Genomic DNA, 12,093 nt, shown 5'->3' with positions numbered 1-12,093 from the left:
GCTAGCTTATCTTCAGAAAAGTAGAAAATAAAAACCCCAAATATTCAGTAAGAAATGAAAAAGCAAACTACATTTCAATCATTGAAAAATAATACATATGGAAATTATAAAACATTCTTAACCAGTGACTGCAATAATTACATTTATAAATGTTCATTCAAGTACTAGTGATCAATAAACATTCAAAGTCTCATTAAAAGTAACACTAGATATAGATACATGTGAACAATGCTTTTTTTGATTGAACAACAACAAAAGTCATGTCAACAGGAAACAAATAACCCTTAAAATACTGGGTTTTATTTTGTTTGTTTTTTTTTTTTAGTAAATTATTTTTCACAGTCTGTATATTTTATCTGTGAGGACTCAAGGAACATCTCACAATAGCTAATTAAGAAGTCTTTTCTATAAAATGAATTGATATTACAGAGATAAACATTCTAAAACACAAGTTTTGCTTAAAAATAACAGTGCAGAATTCAGTTTTCTTTGGAAAGAAATTGTTCATTCCTTACCAAATGTTGGTTTGCTGTTGTGCAAACTATCAGAACACTTCTTTGGTTTTCACCAAAGAGCTATTTAATGAGCTGGAAAGATATCATAAACTCTAGTACCATGATAGCAATGTAGAGTTTATGTCAAAGTTGCACTGAAATCCACATCATCTCCTTGATTACTGTTGTTAATGAATCTTCCTTCAAAAAGCTCCCTCCTGATTTTGGCCTGAATCTCAGGCTTTAATAAAAGTGCTTTTATCTCCTTCACTTTGGACTGCAGACCCATCCTCTCTCGACGCAAAGCTTCATTAATTAAGTCCCGGATTCCAATAGGTTTCGGGCCTATGGGAAAAAAATTATATGATACATTTCATGTACAAATGCCAATGAAAAACATTAAATATGGCACACTGACTTATCAAAAGAAGGTTAAAAAGAAACCTTTAAAATGCTGCCCACATTTTATAGAAAAGGTTGCATTTCACCAAAATATATCATTTACAAGAATCAAATTTACTGTAAATAATGCATAGCAACAATACACATAGGACAAACATGAAACACTGTGGACCAACTTATGGGTAATAATTTCAACAGTGATCATTTTAATCGTAGCACTTGTTAGCTCTGTGTGTGTTTTGGCCTCAGATAAGGTAGTTAAATGCCCTGCTAGGCAAGTGAAATGGCAGTATTCCATTTATGTCAAGGCCTCTTCCATGTTCTTTCATTTGAGTCCACAAGGCATAACCCAAAGTCCCCTCTCCCTCAGCCATGGCTGAGGGCAAGTGAAACCTGGGCCATTCTTCCTGCGTAAATTGATTTCCTCTGATAGTCCCAGTTCTCCATTCCTCTTCTGTTGTGCTTCAGAAATGCAAACACGTCAATCATGAAAAGTATTAGGCAATCTTCACAGACTGGACAGGACACTTAGACAGCACAATGCGAATCAGTCCACTGACTCGGCAGAGGAGGGCAGGGGTGCTTCTCACGGAGCAGGGGGTCCTGCCTGCATTTGGGTCTCATTTCCTGTTGTTGTCACTGTCAGTGCCATTCCTATCAGCCTCTTCCGTTTTCACAGAGCTCCCATCCCCTGGCTTGTTTTTGCTCTGTGTTTCTTCCAGATACTGCTGGACAGCCTTGAGCACTGCATTCTCCACCAGCCTCTTACTGAGCCTTACCAGTTCAGCATCATCAGGCTCACCTCCATTCTTATCACCTACATTCCACAACAGAGAAGAGAGGTCACTGAGATCATATTGCCATAGAAACTCAGCATGCAGGGGCCAGCTAGTTCAGTTAGTTACAAAGAGCAAGTGGCCTTCAATCTGGTAGACTGGATCTATAAATTCAAGAATACTGGCTTGGCTTTTCATTTGGTACTTGCAGACTGCCTGTCCCTGAAGACTTCAGGTTGAAAAGCAGTTCATTAGCCCCAGTCTAAAAATACCCTACCTAGCAAAGCTGGAAGTTCCCCAGTTCTACATGGGATTTTTGTTTTTCTTTCATCCAAGGCTGATCATTACTACAAAGTCCATGTACCTACCACCAGGAGACTTAAGACATGTGAAATCACCAGCAAGATGAATCTGTTCGTACTTCACCACTATCAAATGTTAGGTGACCAAGATTTCCTAATTAACTAAGCACACAGGATCAGTGATTTTATAATACTTGGCCTGGACAGTTGTTAACAAAGTCTCAGCACTCCCATGAAGACAACGGTGGTTACTACTGCTAGGACCTAGTTTAAAATAAGCATGTTAAACTAGTATTCTTTTTAATTTCAGAATTATCACTACAATTTAAAAAACAGGAAACTCTAACACAAGAATTAGGATTACGACAGTAAATTACTAGATATTAGTATTTTATGGTCATTTTGCTTCCCTGCTAGTGATGATCAAGGTTTAATTATCTTCTCATATTTCTGTAAAAGAGCTGGCTCTCATCTGCTCGAAGCTGCGCATTTCGTACTCACCCTCCTTCCTGTCTCCCTTAACTGAGTAAAAGAAAAACACTAGAGGCTTACCTCCCAGGCCCATTCAGTCCTTCATTTCCTTCCATTGAACTGTGGACCCAGGAAGGCAGATGAGCGACAGCGGCAAAGACATCTAAGCACCTAAGTACATTGAGTGAGTGAGTGAAGTCGCTTAGCCGTGTCTGACTCTTTGCGACCCCATGGACTGTAGCCTACTATACTCCTCCGTCCATGGGATTTTCCAGGCAAGAGTATTGGAATGGGTTGCCATTTCCTTCTCCAGAGGATCTTCCCAACCCAGGGATCGAACCCAGGTCTCTAGCATTGTAGGCAGATGCTTTACAGGGAGAAGTAAGTACATTAAGTCAATGCTAACAGATCTCAAGGGAGTGATAGACATCAATGTAGTAACAGTAGGGGATTTTAGTGCTCTACTTTCAACACTGGATAGATCATTCAGATGGAATATCAACAAGAAAACAGTGGACCTGAACTATACTTGAGGCCAAATGGACCCAAGAGACATATAAAGAACATTCCATCCAACAGCATGAGAATATACATTCTTCTCAAGCACATACGAAACATTCTCCAGGATAGACTGTTAGGTCACAAAACAAGTCTCAGCAAATGTTTAAAAACTGAAATCAAACCAGGCATCTTTTCTAACTATAGTGGTATAAAACTAGACGTCAACAGCAAGAGGAAAACTGGAAAATTCACAAATATGTAGAATTTAAACAAACACTCATGAACAACCAACGAATCAAAGATGAAATCAAAAGAGAAATTAAAAACATATATTTTGAAACAAACAAAAATGGAAACACAACATACCAAACCTTATCATCCAGCAAAAGCAGAGCTAAAAGGGAAGTTTATGGTAATAAATGCCTGCATTAAGGAAAAAGAATAATCTCAAGTAATCAACCTAACTTGATATCTCAAGGAACTAGAAAAATAAGAACAAACTAAGCCCAAAGTTAGCAGAAAGAACATTAGAATCAGAGCAGAAATAAATGAAATAGAGAATAGAAAAACTGTAGAAAAGATCAATGGAACAAGAGGGTTGTCTTTTTGAAAAGATAAAAAAGAACAGATCTTTAAATAGACTTACCAAGATAAAGAGAATTCAAAACTATAAATGAAAGCAGAAACATTGTAACTGATACCACAGGGGCGGGGGGATGTCATAAGAGACTACTATGAACAATTATAGGCCACAAATCAAGACAACCTAGAAACATACAACTTTCCACAGAACAATAACAAATTTAAGATTGCATCAGTAATCAAAAACCTGCAACAAAGAAAAGCCCAGGACAGTCTGGGTGCATGGCTAAATTTTACCAAACATTTAAAGAAGAAGAATTAATAACAATTCTCAAACCCTGCAGAAAAAAAAAAAAAAAAAAACTAAAGAGGATATAACATTCCCAAACTCTTTTATGAGATCAACATTACCCTGATACCAAAGTCACATAAGGATACTATAAGGGAAAAAAAAAAGGGCAGGCAAATACCCTCATGAATTTGGATGCAAAAAACTCAACAAAATACTACTGCTGCTGCTGCTGCTGCTAATTCGCTTCAGTCGTGTCCGACTCTGTGCGAGCCCGGAGACAGCAGCTCACCAGGCTCCCCCATCCCTGGGATTCTCCAGGCAAGAACACTGGAGTGGGCTGCCATTTCCTTCTCCAATGCATGAAAGTGAAAAGTCAAAGTGAAGTCGCTCAGTCATTTCCAACTCTTAGCAACCCCATGGACTGCAGCCCACCAGGCTCCTCCGTCCATGGGATTTTCCAGGCAAGAGGACTGGAGTGGGGTGCCATTGCCTTCTCCGCAACAAAATACTAGCAAACCAAATACAACAGTATGTTAAAAGGATCATACACCACAATCAAGGGATATTTATCCCTGAGATATAAAAGTTGCTCAACATATGCAAATAAATCAATGTGATATACCACATTAACATGAAGGTTAAAAATCACATAATCATTTCCATGCATGGTTAAAAAAAAAAAAAACACATGACAAAATTCAACATCCCTTCGTGACAAAAACTCTCAACAGACTTGATATGGAGGAACATGTATGTGCATGCCAAGTCGCTTCAGTGATGCCCGACTCTTTGTGACCCCATGGACTATAGCCTGCCAGGCTCCTCTGTCCGTGGGATTCTCTAGGCAAGAATACTGGAGTGGGTTACCTTGCCCTCCTCCAGGGGATCTTCCCGACCCAGGGATTGAACCCCCCGGGTTTTTTTTAACGGCTCCTGCACTGGCAGGCGGGGCTCTTTACCACTAGCGCCACCTGGGAAGCCCATGGAGGAACATACCTCAACATAATAAAGGCCATATATGACAAACCCACCACATTCAATGGTGAAAGTTTGAAAGCTTTCCCTCCAAAATCAGAATCAAGGCAAGAGTGCCTACCCTCACCACTCTTATTCCACATTGTAATGGAAGAACAAGCAAGAGCAATCAGGGAAGAAAAAAAAAAAAGGGAGACATCCACATCAGAAAGAAAAACACCTCTGTTTGCTGATAGCATAATCTTGTGTACAGAAAATACTAAAAATTGTTTAGACCTAATAAGTGAATTCAGTAAAGTTTGAAGATATAAAATCAACATACAAGAATCAGCTGCATTTCTATACAGAACAACAAACTATCTGGAAAAGAAATTTTAAAAATAATACCATATAAAACAGCAGCAGAAACAATGAAATATTAAGGAATAAATTTAACCAAGGAAGTGAAATATCTATATACTAAAAAACTGTAAGACTCTGATCAAAGAAAATGAAGACACAAATAAATGGAAAAAAATATCCCATATATATGGATTGGAAGAGTGAATATCATTAATATGTCCATACTACCAAAAGCCATCTATAGATTCAATGCAATCTTTATCAAAATTACAATGGCATTTATTTACAGAAATTAAAAAAAAATTCTAAAATTCATATGAAAACACAAAAGATCCCAAATGGCCAAAGCAATCATGAGAAAGAATAAAGCTGGAAACATCACACTTCCTGACTTCAAAATAGTATGGTAGTGATGTAAAAACAGACAGACCAATGGGATGGAGTTAAGAGCCCAGAAATAAATTCACATATATACAGTCAACTAATATTTGACAATGACAATGATACAAGAATACATAATGGGGAAAGAACAGTCTCTTTAATAAGTAGTGTTGGAAAACCGGTATAGCCACATGCAAAAAAAAAAAAAAAAAAGAAATTTGACCCCTATCTTACATCATTCACAAACATTAATTCAAAATGAGTTTAGGACTTAAATGTAAGACTTGAAACCTTAACACTCCTAGAAGAAAACACAAGAGAAAAGCTCCTTGACATTGGTTTTAGCAATGATTATTTTTGAATATGACATGAGAAGAACAAGTGACAAATGCAGAAATCAACAAGTGGGACTAAATCAAACTAAAAAGCTTGTGCACAACAAAAGAAGAGATCAACAAAATGAAGAGGCAACACAGAATATGAGAAAATATTTGCAAATCACCTGTCTGATTTCATATTCAAAACTTCATGACAAAAATACAAACAATCCTTAAAAAGTGGGCAGAGAATCCGAATATTTTTCCAACGAAGACATGCAAATAGCCAACAAATATGGGAAAAGGTGTTAAAATCACTAATCATCAGGAAAGGCAAATCAAAACTACAGGGAGGTACCACTTCACCCATGTCAGAATGGTTATTATGAAAAAAACAGAAAATAACAAATGCTGGTGAGGATGTAGAGAACAGGGAACTCTTGCGTACTACTGGTAAAAATGTTAAATTGATGCAGTTATTATGGAAAACAGTATGAAGAGTCATAAAAAAATTAAAAATATAATTATCATATGATCCAGCAATCCCACTTCTGGGTAAATATCTGAAGAAAATGAAATCACTATCTCGAAGAGGTATCTGTGCTCCCATGTTCACTGTAATATATTTCATGACAGAGAGACATGGAAACAGCCTCAGGGGCCATCAACAGTTGAACAGATAAAGAAAACATGGTGCATATCTATTAACAAGAAAGAGATCCTGCCATCTGTGACATGGATAAACCTTGAGGCCTTATGTTAAGTGAAACAAGTCAGAGAAGGACAAATACTGCATGACCTCACTTACCTATGGAATCTAAAAGCACTGAACTTATAGAAACAGAGAGTAGAATGGAGGTTGCCCCTCACTCCAGGGGGCAGTGAGGCAGGGAAATATGTTGGTCAAAGGGAACAAACTTTCAAGTATAAGATGAATAATTCTTAGGATCTAATGTACAGCATTGTGACTATAGATAACAATGCTGTATCCTAAACTTGAAACATGCTATGAGAATAGAGTTTTAATGTTCTCAACATAAAAACAAAACTATAATTATGTGAAGTGAAAGATGTGTTAACTAATCTTGTTGTAGAAAACATTCCATTTTATTTATAGATATAGATAATGCTATCAAATCATCACCACTGAACACCTTAAACTTTTATAATGTTATATGTCAATTATATCTCAATAAGGCTGGGAAAAAAAGAAGTAATTAGAATCCTCACACAGTAAATATCAGCTCAGTTTCTGGAATAACACCCATGACCTCCAGAAGCCAAAAGCCCAATGTTATACTTACAACCTTGGGTCTGGGTCAGGCAGACACAAAGGGTGTGAGCAGGAAGATGGACATTATTTTCTATCCTCGTATGTAATAGGGATTGGAATACAAAAGCATATATGCCAAGAGTGAGAACTGGCACCTAAACCCTCCTTCTGAGCCCCACCACTTCTATTTAACACATGTCCAAGGCCAATTATGCTGATACCATCATTCCTAGCAACATCCAAGGAGAGATGGTTTACGGGTCCAACTGGACATACTACCAGTGAGGGCCTTAGCAACTGCTGCCTCCTCAAAAGTGACAATATGGCACTCCAGAGCCATGCTAAAAAATTCCTAGACAGAATATTTGCAGTGTAAAATATGCTTAGAATTGAGTAAGCTTCAACTCAGTGATATCCACACTGAAGTTATTAAATATAAATATGTCAAATTATTAAAAGAAAGATAAAGTAATTATTATTACTGTGGCACTACTAATACCACATTTGGGAGCAAGAACTGTGGGGCTAGAGAAGACTCTTGAGAGTTCCTTGGACAGCAAGGAGATCAAACCAGTCAATCCTAAAGGAAATCAATCCTGAATATTCATTGGAAGGACTGATACTGAAGCTGAAACTCCAATACTTTGGCCACTTGATGCAAAGAGCTGACTCATGAGAAAAGACCCTGATGCTGGGAAAGATTGAAGGCAGGAGAAAAAGGGAACAGAGGATGAGATGGTTGGATGGCATCACTGACTCAATGGACATGAGTTTGAGTAAGCTCCAGGAGATGGTGAAGGACAGGGAAGCCTGGCATGCTGCAGTCCATGAGATAGCAAAGAGTTGGACATGACTGAGCGACTGAACAACAACAATAAGACTTTTTATTAGTAAGAATGAATGAGTACATTGCCTAATATTTAAAGGATTCTGAACTATTTTACAGTGGCTCTTCAAATTTAAGACAGGAAACCAAACTTCAAGTGAAGGAGTACTTCTTAAGTATGCTTCAATAAATTGTAAATGACTCCACATCTGCCACCCTGTTTGTGCTCTGCATCTAAGCCAGAGACTGCATTCCTGGGGCTCTTTCTGACCCCAGGTGGCTATAAGATAACATCACTCATCACATACTGATACATCATCAATAAGATAACAGGGCTGGATTAGAGTCTAATGATAACTCAGTCTCCAAGATGCCTCTCAGGTCAAAAAGATCTGTGCTTCTGTGATTCTTCTCAGCCCACAATGAAGCATCCCTGTTATTTTAAACATTAAGAAATTTAAAACAGAAAAATCTTCCCATAAAACGTTAATTTTCCCTTCTGATTTTCCTTTTTTCGTTAATGCTTTTACTATTACATTATCCAAGTCAACCAAGCTCAAAACAAGAATGTCACCACCTTTAACTCCTCCCTTTTCCTCATCAATCCACTTCATCACCAAGCCTTATCCATGGGCTTTTTACAACTTCTCCCCTCTTCAATGCATCTAGTATAACACCTCTAGATTCCTATTTCTAAAACATCCCTTTTCACACTCCATTGTCTCTGCAGGAAAATTTAAACGTGCCATCCAAAGCTTTTCAAAATCTACTTTTGGTGACCCCACCCCCCACACACGCCCCCACCCCCACCCCGCCCCAGGCACACTTCCACTGCTTGCAGCATCTCCTCAGGAATGTCTTCACAATCCCTTTTCTCTAGGCAGTCCTTCCTTCTCAGTAACTAAATCCCCTACTTTACAAAGCCTTCCTTGGCTAACCCAGCCAGAAGGGATGAACTTCCACTGGATTACAGTAACTCTGACTGCATGTATAATACACGGTTGCTTGGTCATTCATTCAACAAGGGTGCATAGAGGACTTACTATTTACCTGGCTATTTCAGCCTATGGTGATACAGGAGAGAGACAAAACTAAGTCCCACTGCTTTTCCTTTTAAAATTTCATTACAAATTATGAGCATTACTTATCAATGTATTTCTTCACCAACTACTGATTCAGTTACCTGCTCTACTAAAGACACATCTTGAGTGCAGAAACCATGCCCTACTTTTCTGTTATCTCTTGCTCTGCTACTCCACGGCACAGTGTATTGAATGCAATAAAAGTTCAATAAATATCTGTCAGTCAAGAGAACAGTTGATTAAAGTTCTTGCAGGCAGCAGCAAAACTTTTTAAATGTTCCTATTTTCCAATAAGGATAGCACACAGTGGCCAGAAATTTAAACTTAATATTAAATTTAAATTGAGTGCAGAGAACTCCATTAATCCAAATATCCACATGAAAAATCGCCACCCTCTCCACTTGATGAACCTGGTCAGTCTGCCAAAATATCCAGTCAAATATTAACAATCTACAATAACAAACTAATTAACCAATTGACAAAAATACATTTAGACTTGAATCTTCCAGATCTGTCCTGGATCCCTGGCTCACCTAGGATTTCCACAAAGCATCCTCAGACTATCAACATTAGCCCAGGGAAGAGGCTATCAGAAGGCTCATCATAGAGCCCTGTAAGAATACAGTGATTCAAGAAATGTGTATCTTCATTCCAGTGAGACCTTATTTGTGTTTTCACTTGTAGGTTCGTAATTCAGATTAATCAGAAGAGGCATTTTAGGAATAAAGTTATGCTATGTTCTTTTTCTGCCTACTACTTGAAAAAAGGTATCTGTCTCCCACAGAGACCTCTAGGATAAATGACTGCATTCATTTTCCCTGAAGCCTAGTTAACAATGGAAGTTCAATGTGTATACGATTTATCATTTGATATGCCAACAAAGGGGCCTCCCTGGTGGCTCAGCAGTAAAGAATCCACCTTCAGTGTGGGAGACGAGGGTTTGATCTCTGAGTTGGTAAGATCTCCTACACAAGGAAATGGCAACCCACTCCAGTATTCCTGCCTGGGCAATCCCCTTGACAGAGGAGCCTGGTGGGCTATAGTCCATGGGGTTGCCAAAGAATCAGACATGATTAGAGACTAAACACCACCACCAACATTTTCCAACAAAAGTACACATAAAATTTATTACCAATGTATGCAACAACCTCTCAACAAAAATAATCTTTCTGGTTCTACCTAGGTTATTTACTATCATACCTATTTAAAATGACAGATTAATCTTTGACACTGTTTTTTTTCTTTCCTTTTTTTTTAGAAATCCTCCCCCAAATATCTTTAATTGACTTCTTAGGAGAATTCTAAAAATATAAAGGAAAGGAAATGAGAAATGCTATCAAGTCCACCAAATACAATACTTTCCCTAAAAGAACAGACTTAAGAAACTTTTCAATAAACTTGAAGCAAGCAATTCCACTCTCCATAAGAGCTGTAACATCATTAGTCCATGGTATACACCCAAGATTTAGTTTTTTAAATTCTGGTAACAAGTCAGCACTTAAATAAAATTTGTATTTGTGATTATGGAAAAGAAAATAAGTGACCTCTTTTGTGGCAGCAAGGAGAGTAGCAATTATATCTAGTGGGATAATTTAAGGTCAGTATTAATGTGGGTCAGCTGCTTTTATGTGTGAGTTGACCCAATAATTCCTTAATTGACATCACATGAAGGGCTCCAGAAACCCTTACTACCTTCCATCCACTGCCAAAATCCAGGTGCCTGTGTGTCATGACAAGAATAAGTCATGCTAATAGATTTTTTTTTTTTAAGAACCAAAAAAATCTTCATTACAACATCATGTAAGACCTAAGGGAGAGAATGCAACTACATTAAAAGTTCTGCTTTGCTTCAATTTGCAGCATAATATATCCTTCTTAGAAGCAAAATTCTTTTCATTAGCTGAGCTTACCTTTCCTTTCACCTACCTAGACTAAAAGAAACACTAAATACTGATCCACAGACTATTCAAAAAGTTGAGGTGGTATACTTAGCTTCCTTGCACACCACCTGCAACTCTTCTGAGATGAGGGACAGGCCAAGAATTGTCCCCAAGTGCACATTTAAACTGACACTGTCTTCAGACCCTTATGTGCCAACACTGTGGAAAACAGAGTTGCTGTAACAAAACATCCCTTCTTTTGTCAAATACCAAAGCTCTCCACCCCCAGCACACATAGCAGAAAATTTTAGAATTAAAACACCAAAACCATAGTTTAACTATTTTCTAGAACATAAAGTCCAAAGAGGAAAGAACCATGCCTTTGTAAATTTTATTCTGAAATCAGTAGTACAGAATAAATTTTAAAATCATGATATTTATGTACAAAAGGACAACCCCTGCAGCTTCTGGAGACCACTACACTCCATTTTTACACTCAACCACTACACTGAGACCACTACACTCAACATTTTTAAATTGGAGGGGTGGGGGGTGAATTGCAATTAGGCTAAAAATCAATAGTCGCCTTGAGGGGAACCTAAGAGGAGATAAGGTCCAACAGCCAGTGACCTGCAGCTGACTGGGTGGAGGCATGTGGCCCCAGCCAAAGCTATCATGATGACTACGCGTTCTGAGCCCCTTGAAACTTTTGTTAGCACAGCTGGCACCTCCAGAGTCTTTCCTTCCTTCCACTGTTCCCCAAGTCACCACCTAAAGCCTCTTCACCCCTCTCTGTAGGAAACTCCACATCCCATGGCTTGGGAAGATTTCTGTGACTTGTTACCTCAAGGCTGCCCACCACATGGCCATATGACAGATGAGACAAGACATAAGCACTGGATGTCTGTAGGCCAAACAGTCTACCAAAGAACTCTTTCCAGACATACCAACAGCCTTTTAGATAGACTTTTTTGTCTGTAACATCAAATATGATAGAACTATCATCAGTGACACGGCAGAACTCCTCATATGCATGTAAGGAGGGAAACAGATGACATACATGTGAGCTTGAATTCCATTCTGCCATTTTCTATCTGCACAGCCTTGTTCATAATCTCTCCAAACTTAAATTTCCCATGAGTGGGCCACTCATGAGGATAATACTCCTTGTACTGCTATTGTAAACACAAGAGGTAA

The 12,093-nt window shown here is 38.3% G+C and overlaps 2 protein-coding genes across 2 annotated transcripts in view; both read right to left on the bottom strand.

The window, feature by feature from the left end:
- Positions 1-526: 526 nt before the first annotated feature.
- Positions 527-12,093, bottom strand: part of LOC128053386 (A-kinase anchor protein 7-like) — a 124,329-nt gene continuing 112,762 nt past the window's right edge. The window contains exon 8 of the mRNA XM_052645905.1: positions 527-839. Coding sequence (XP_052501865.1) covers positions 634-839 — 206 coding nt within the window. The 3' untranslated portion in view covers positions 527-633. The remainder of the gene's footprint in view (positions 840-12,093) is intronic.
- Positions 1,150-12,093, bottom strand: part of LOC128053387 (A-kinase anchor protein 7 isoforms alpha and beta-like) — a 32,929-nt gene continuing 21,985 nt past the window's right edge. Inside the window, exon 3 of the mRNA XM_052645906.1 lies at positions 1,150-1,713. Coding sequence (XP_052501866.1) covers positions 1,517-1,713 — 197 coding nt within the window. The 3' untranslated portion in view covers positions 1,150-1,516. The remainder of the gene's footprint in view (positions 1,714-12,093) is intronic.

The sequence above is a fragment of the Budorcas taxicolor genome, chromosome 9 (assembly GCF_023091745.1).
Source record: "Budorcas taxicolor isolate Tak-1 chromosome 9, Takin1.1, whole genome shotgun sequence".
NCBI classification, from domain to species: domain Eukaryota; kingdom Metazoa; phylum Chordata; class Mammalia; order Artiodactyla; family Bovidae; genus Budorcas; species Budorcas taxicolor.
The sequence above is the reverse complement of the archived record's forward strand: the minus strand, read 5'-3'. Positions and strand labels throughout refer to the sequence as shown.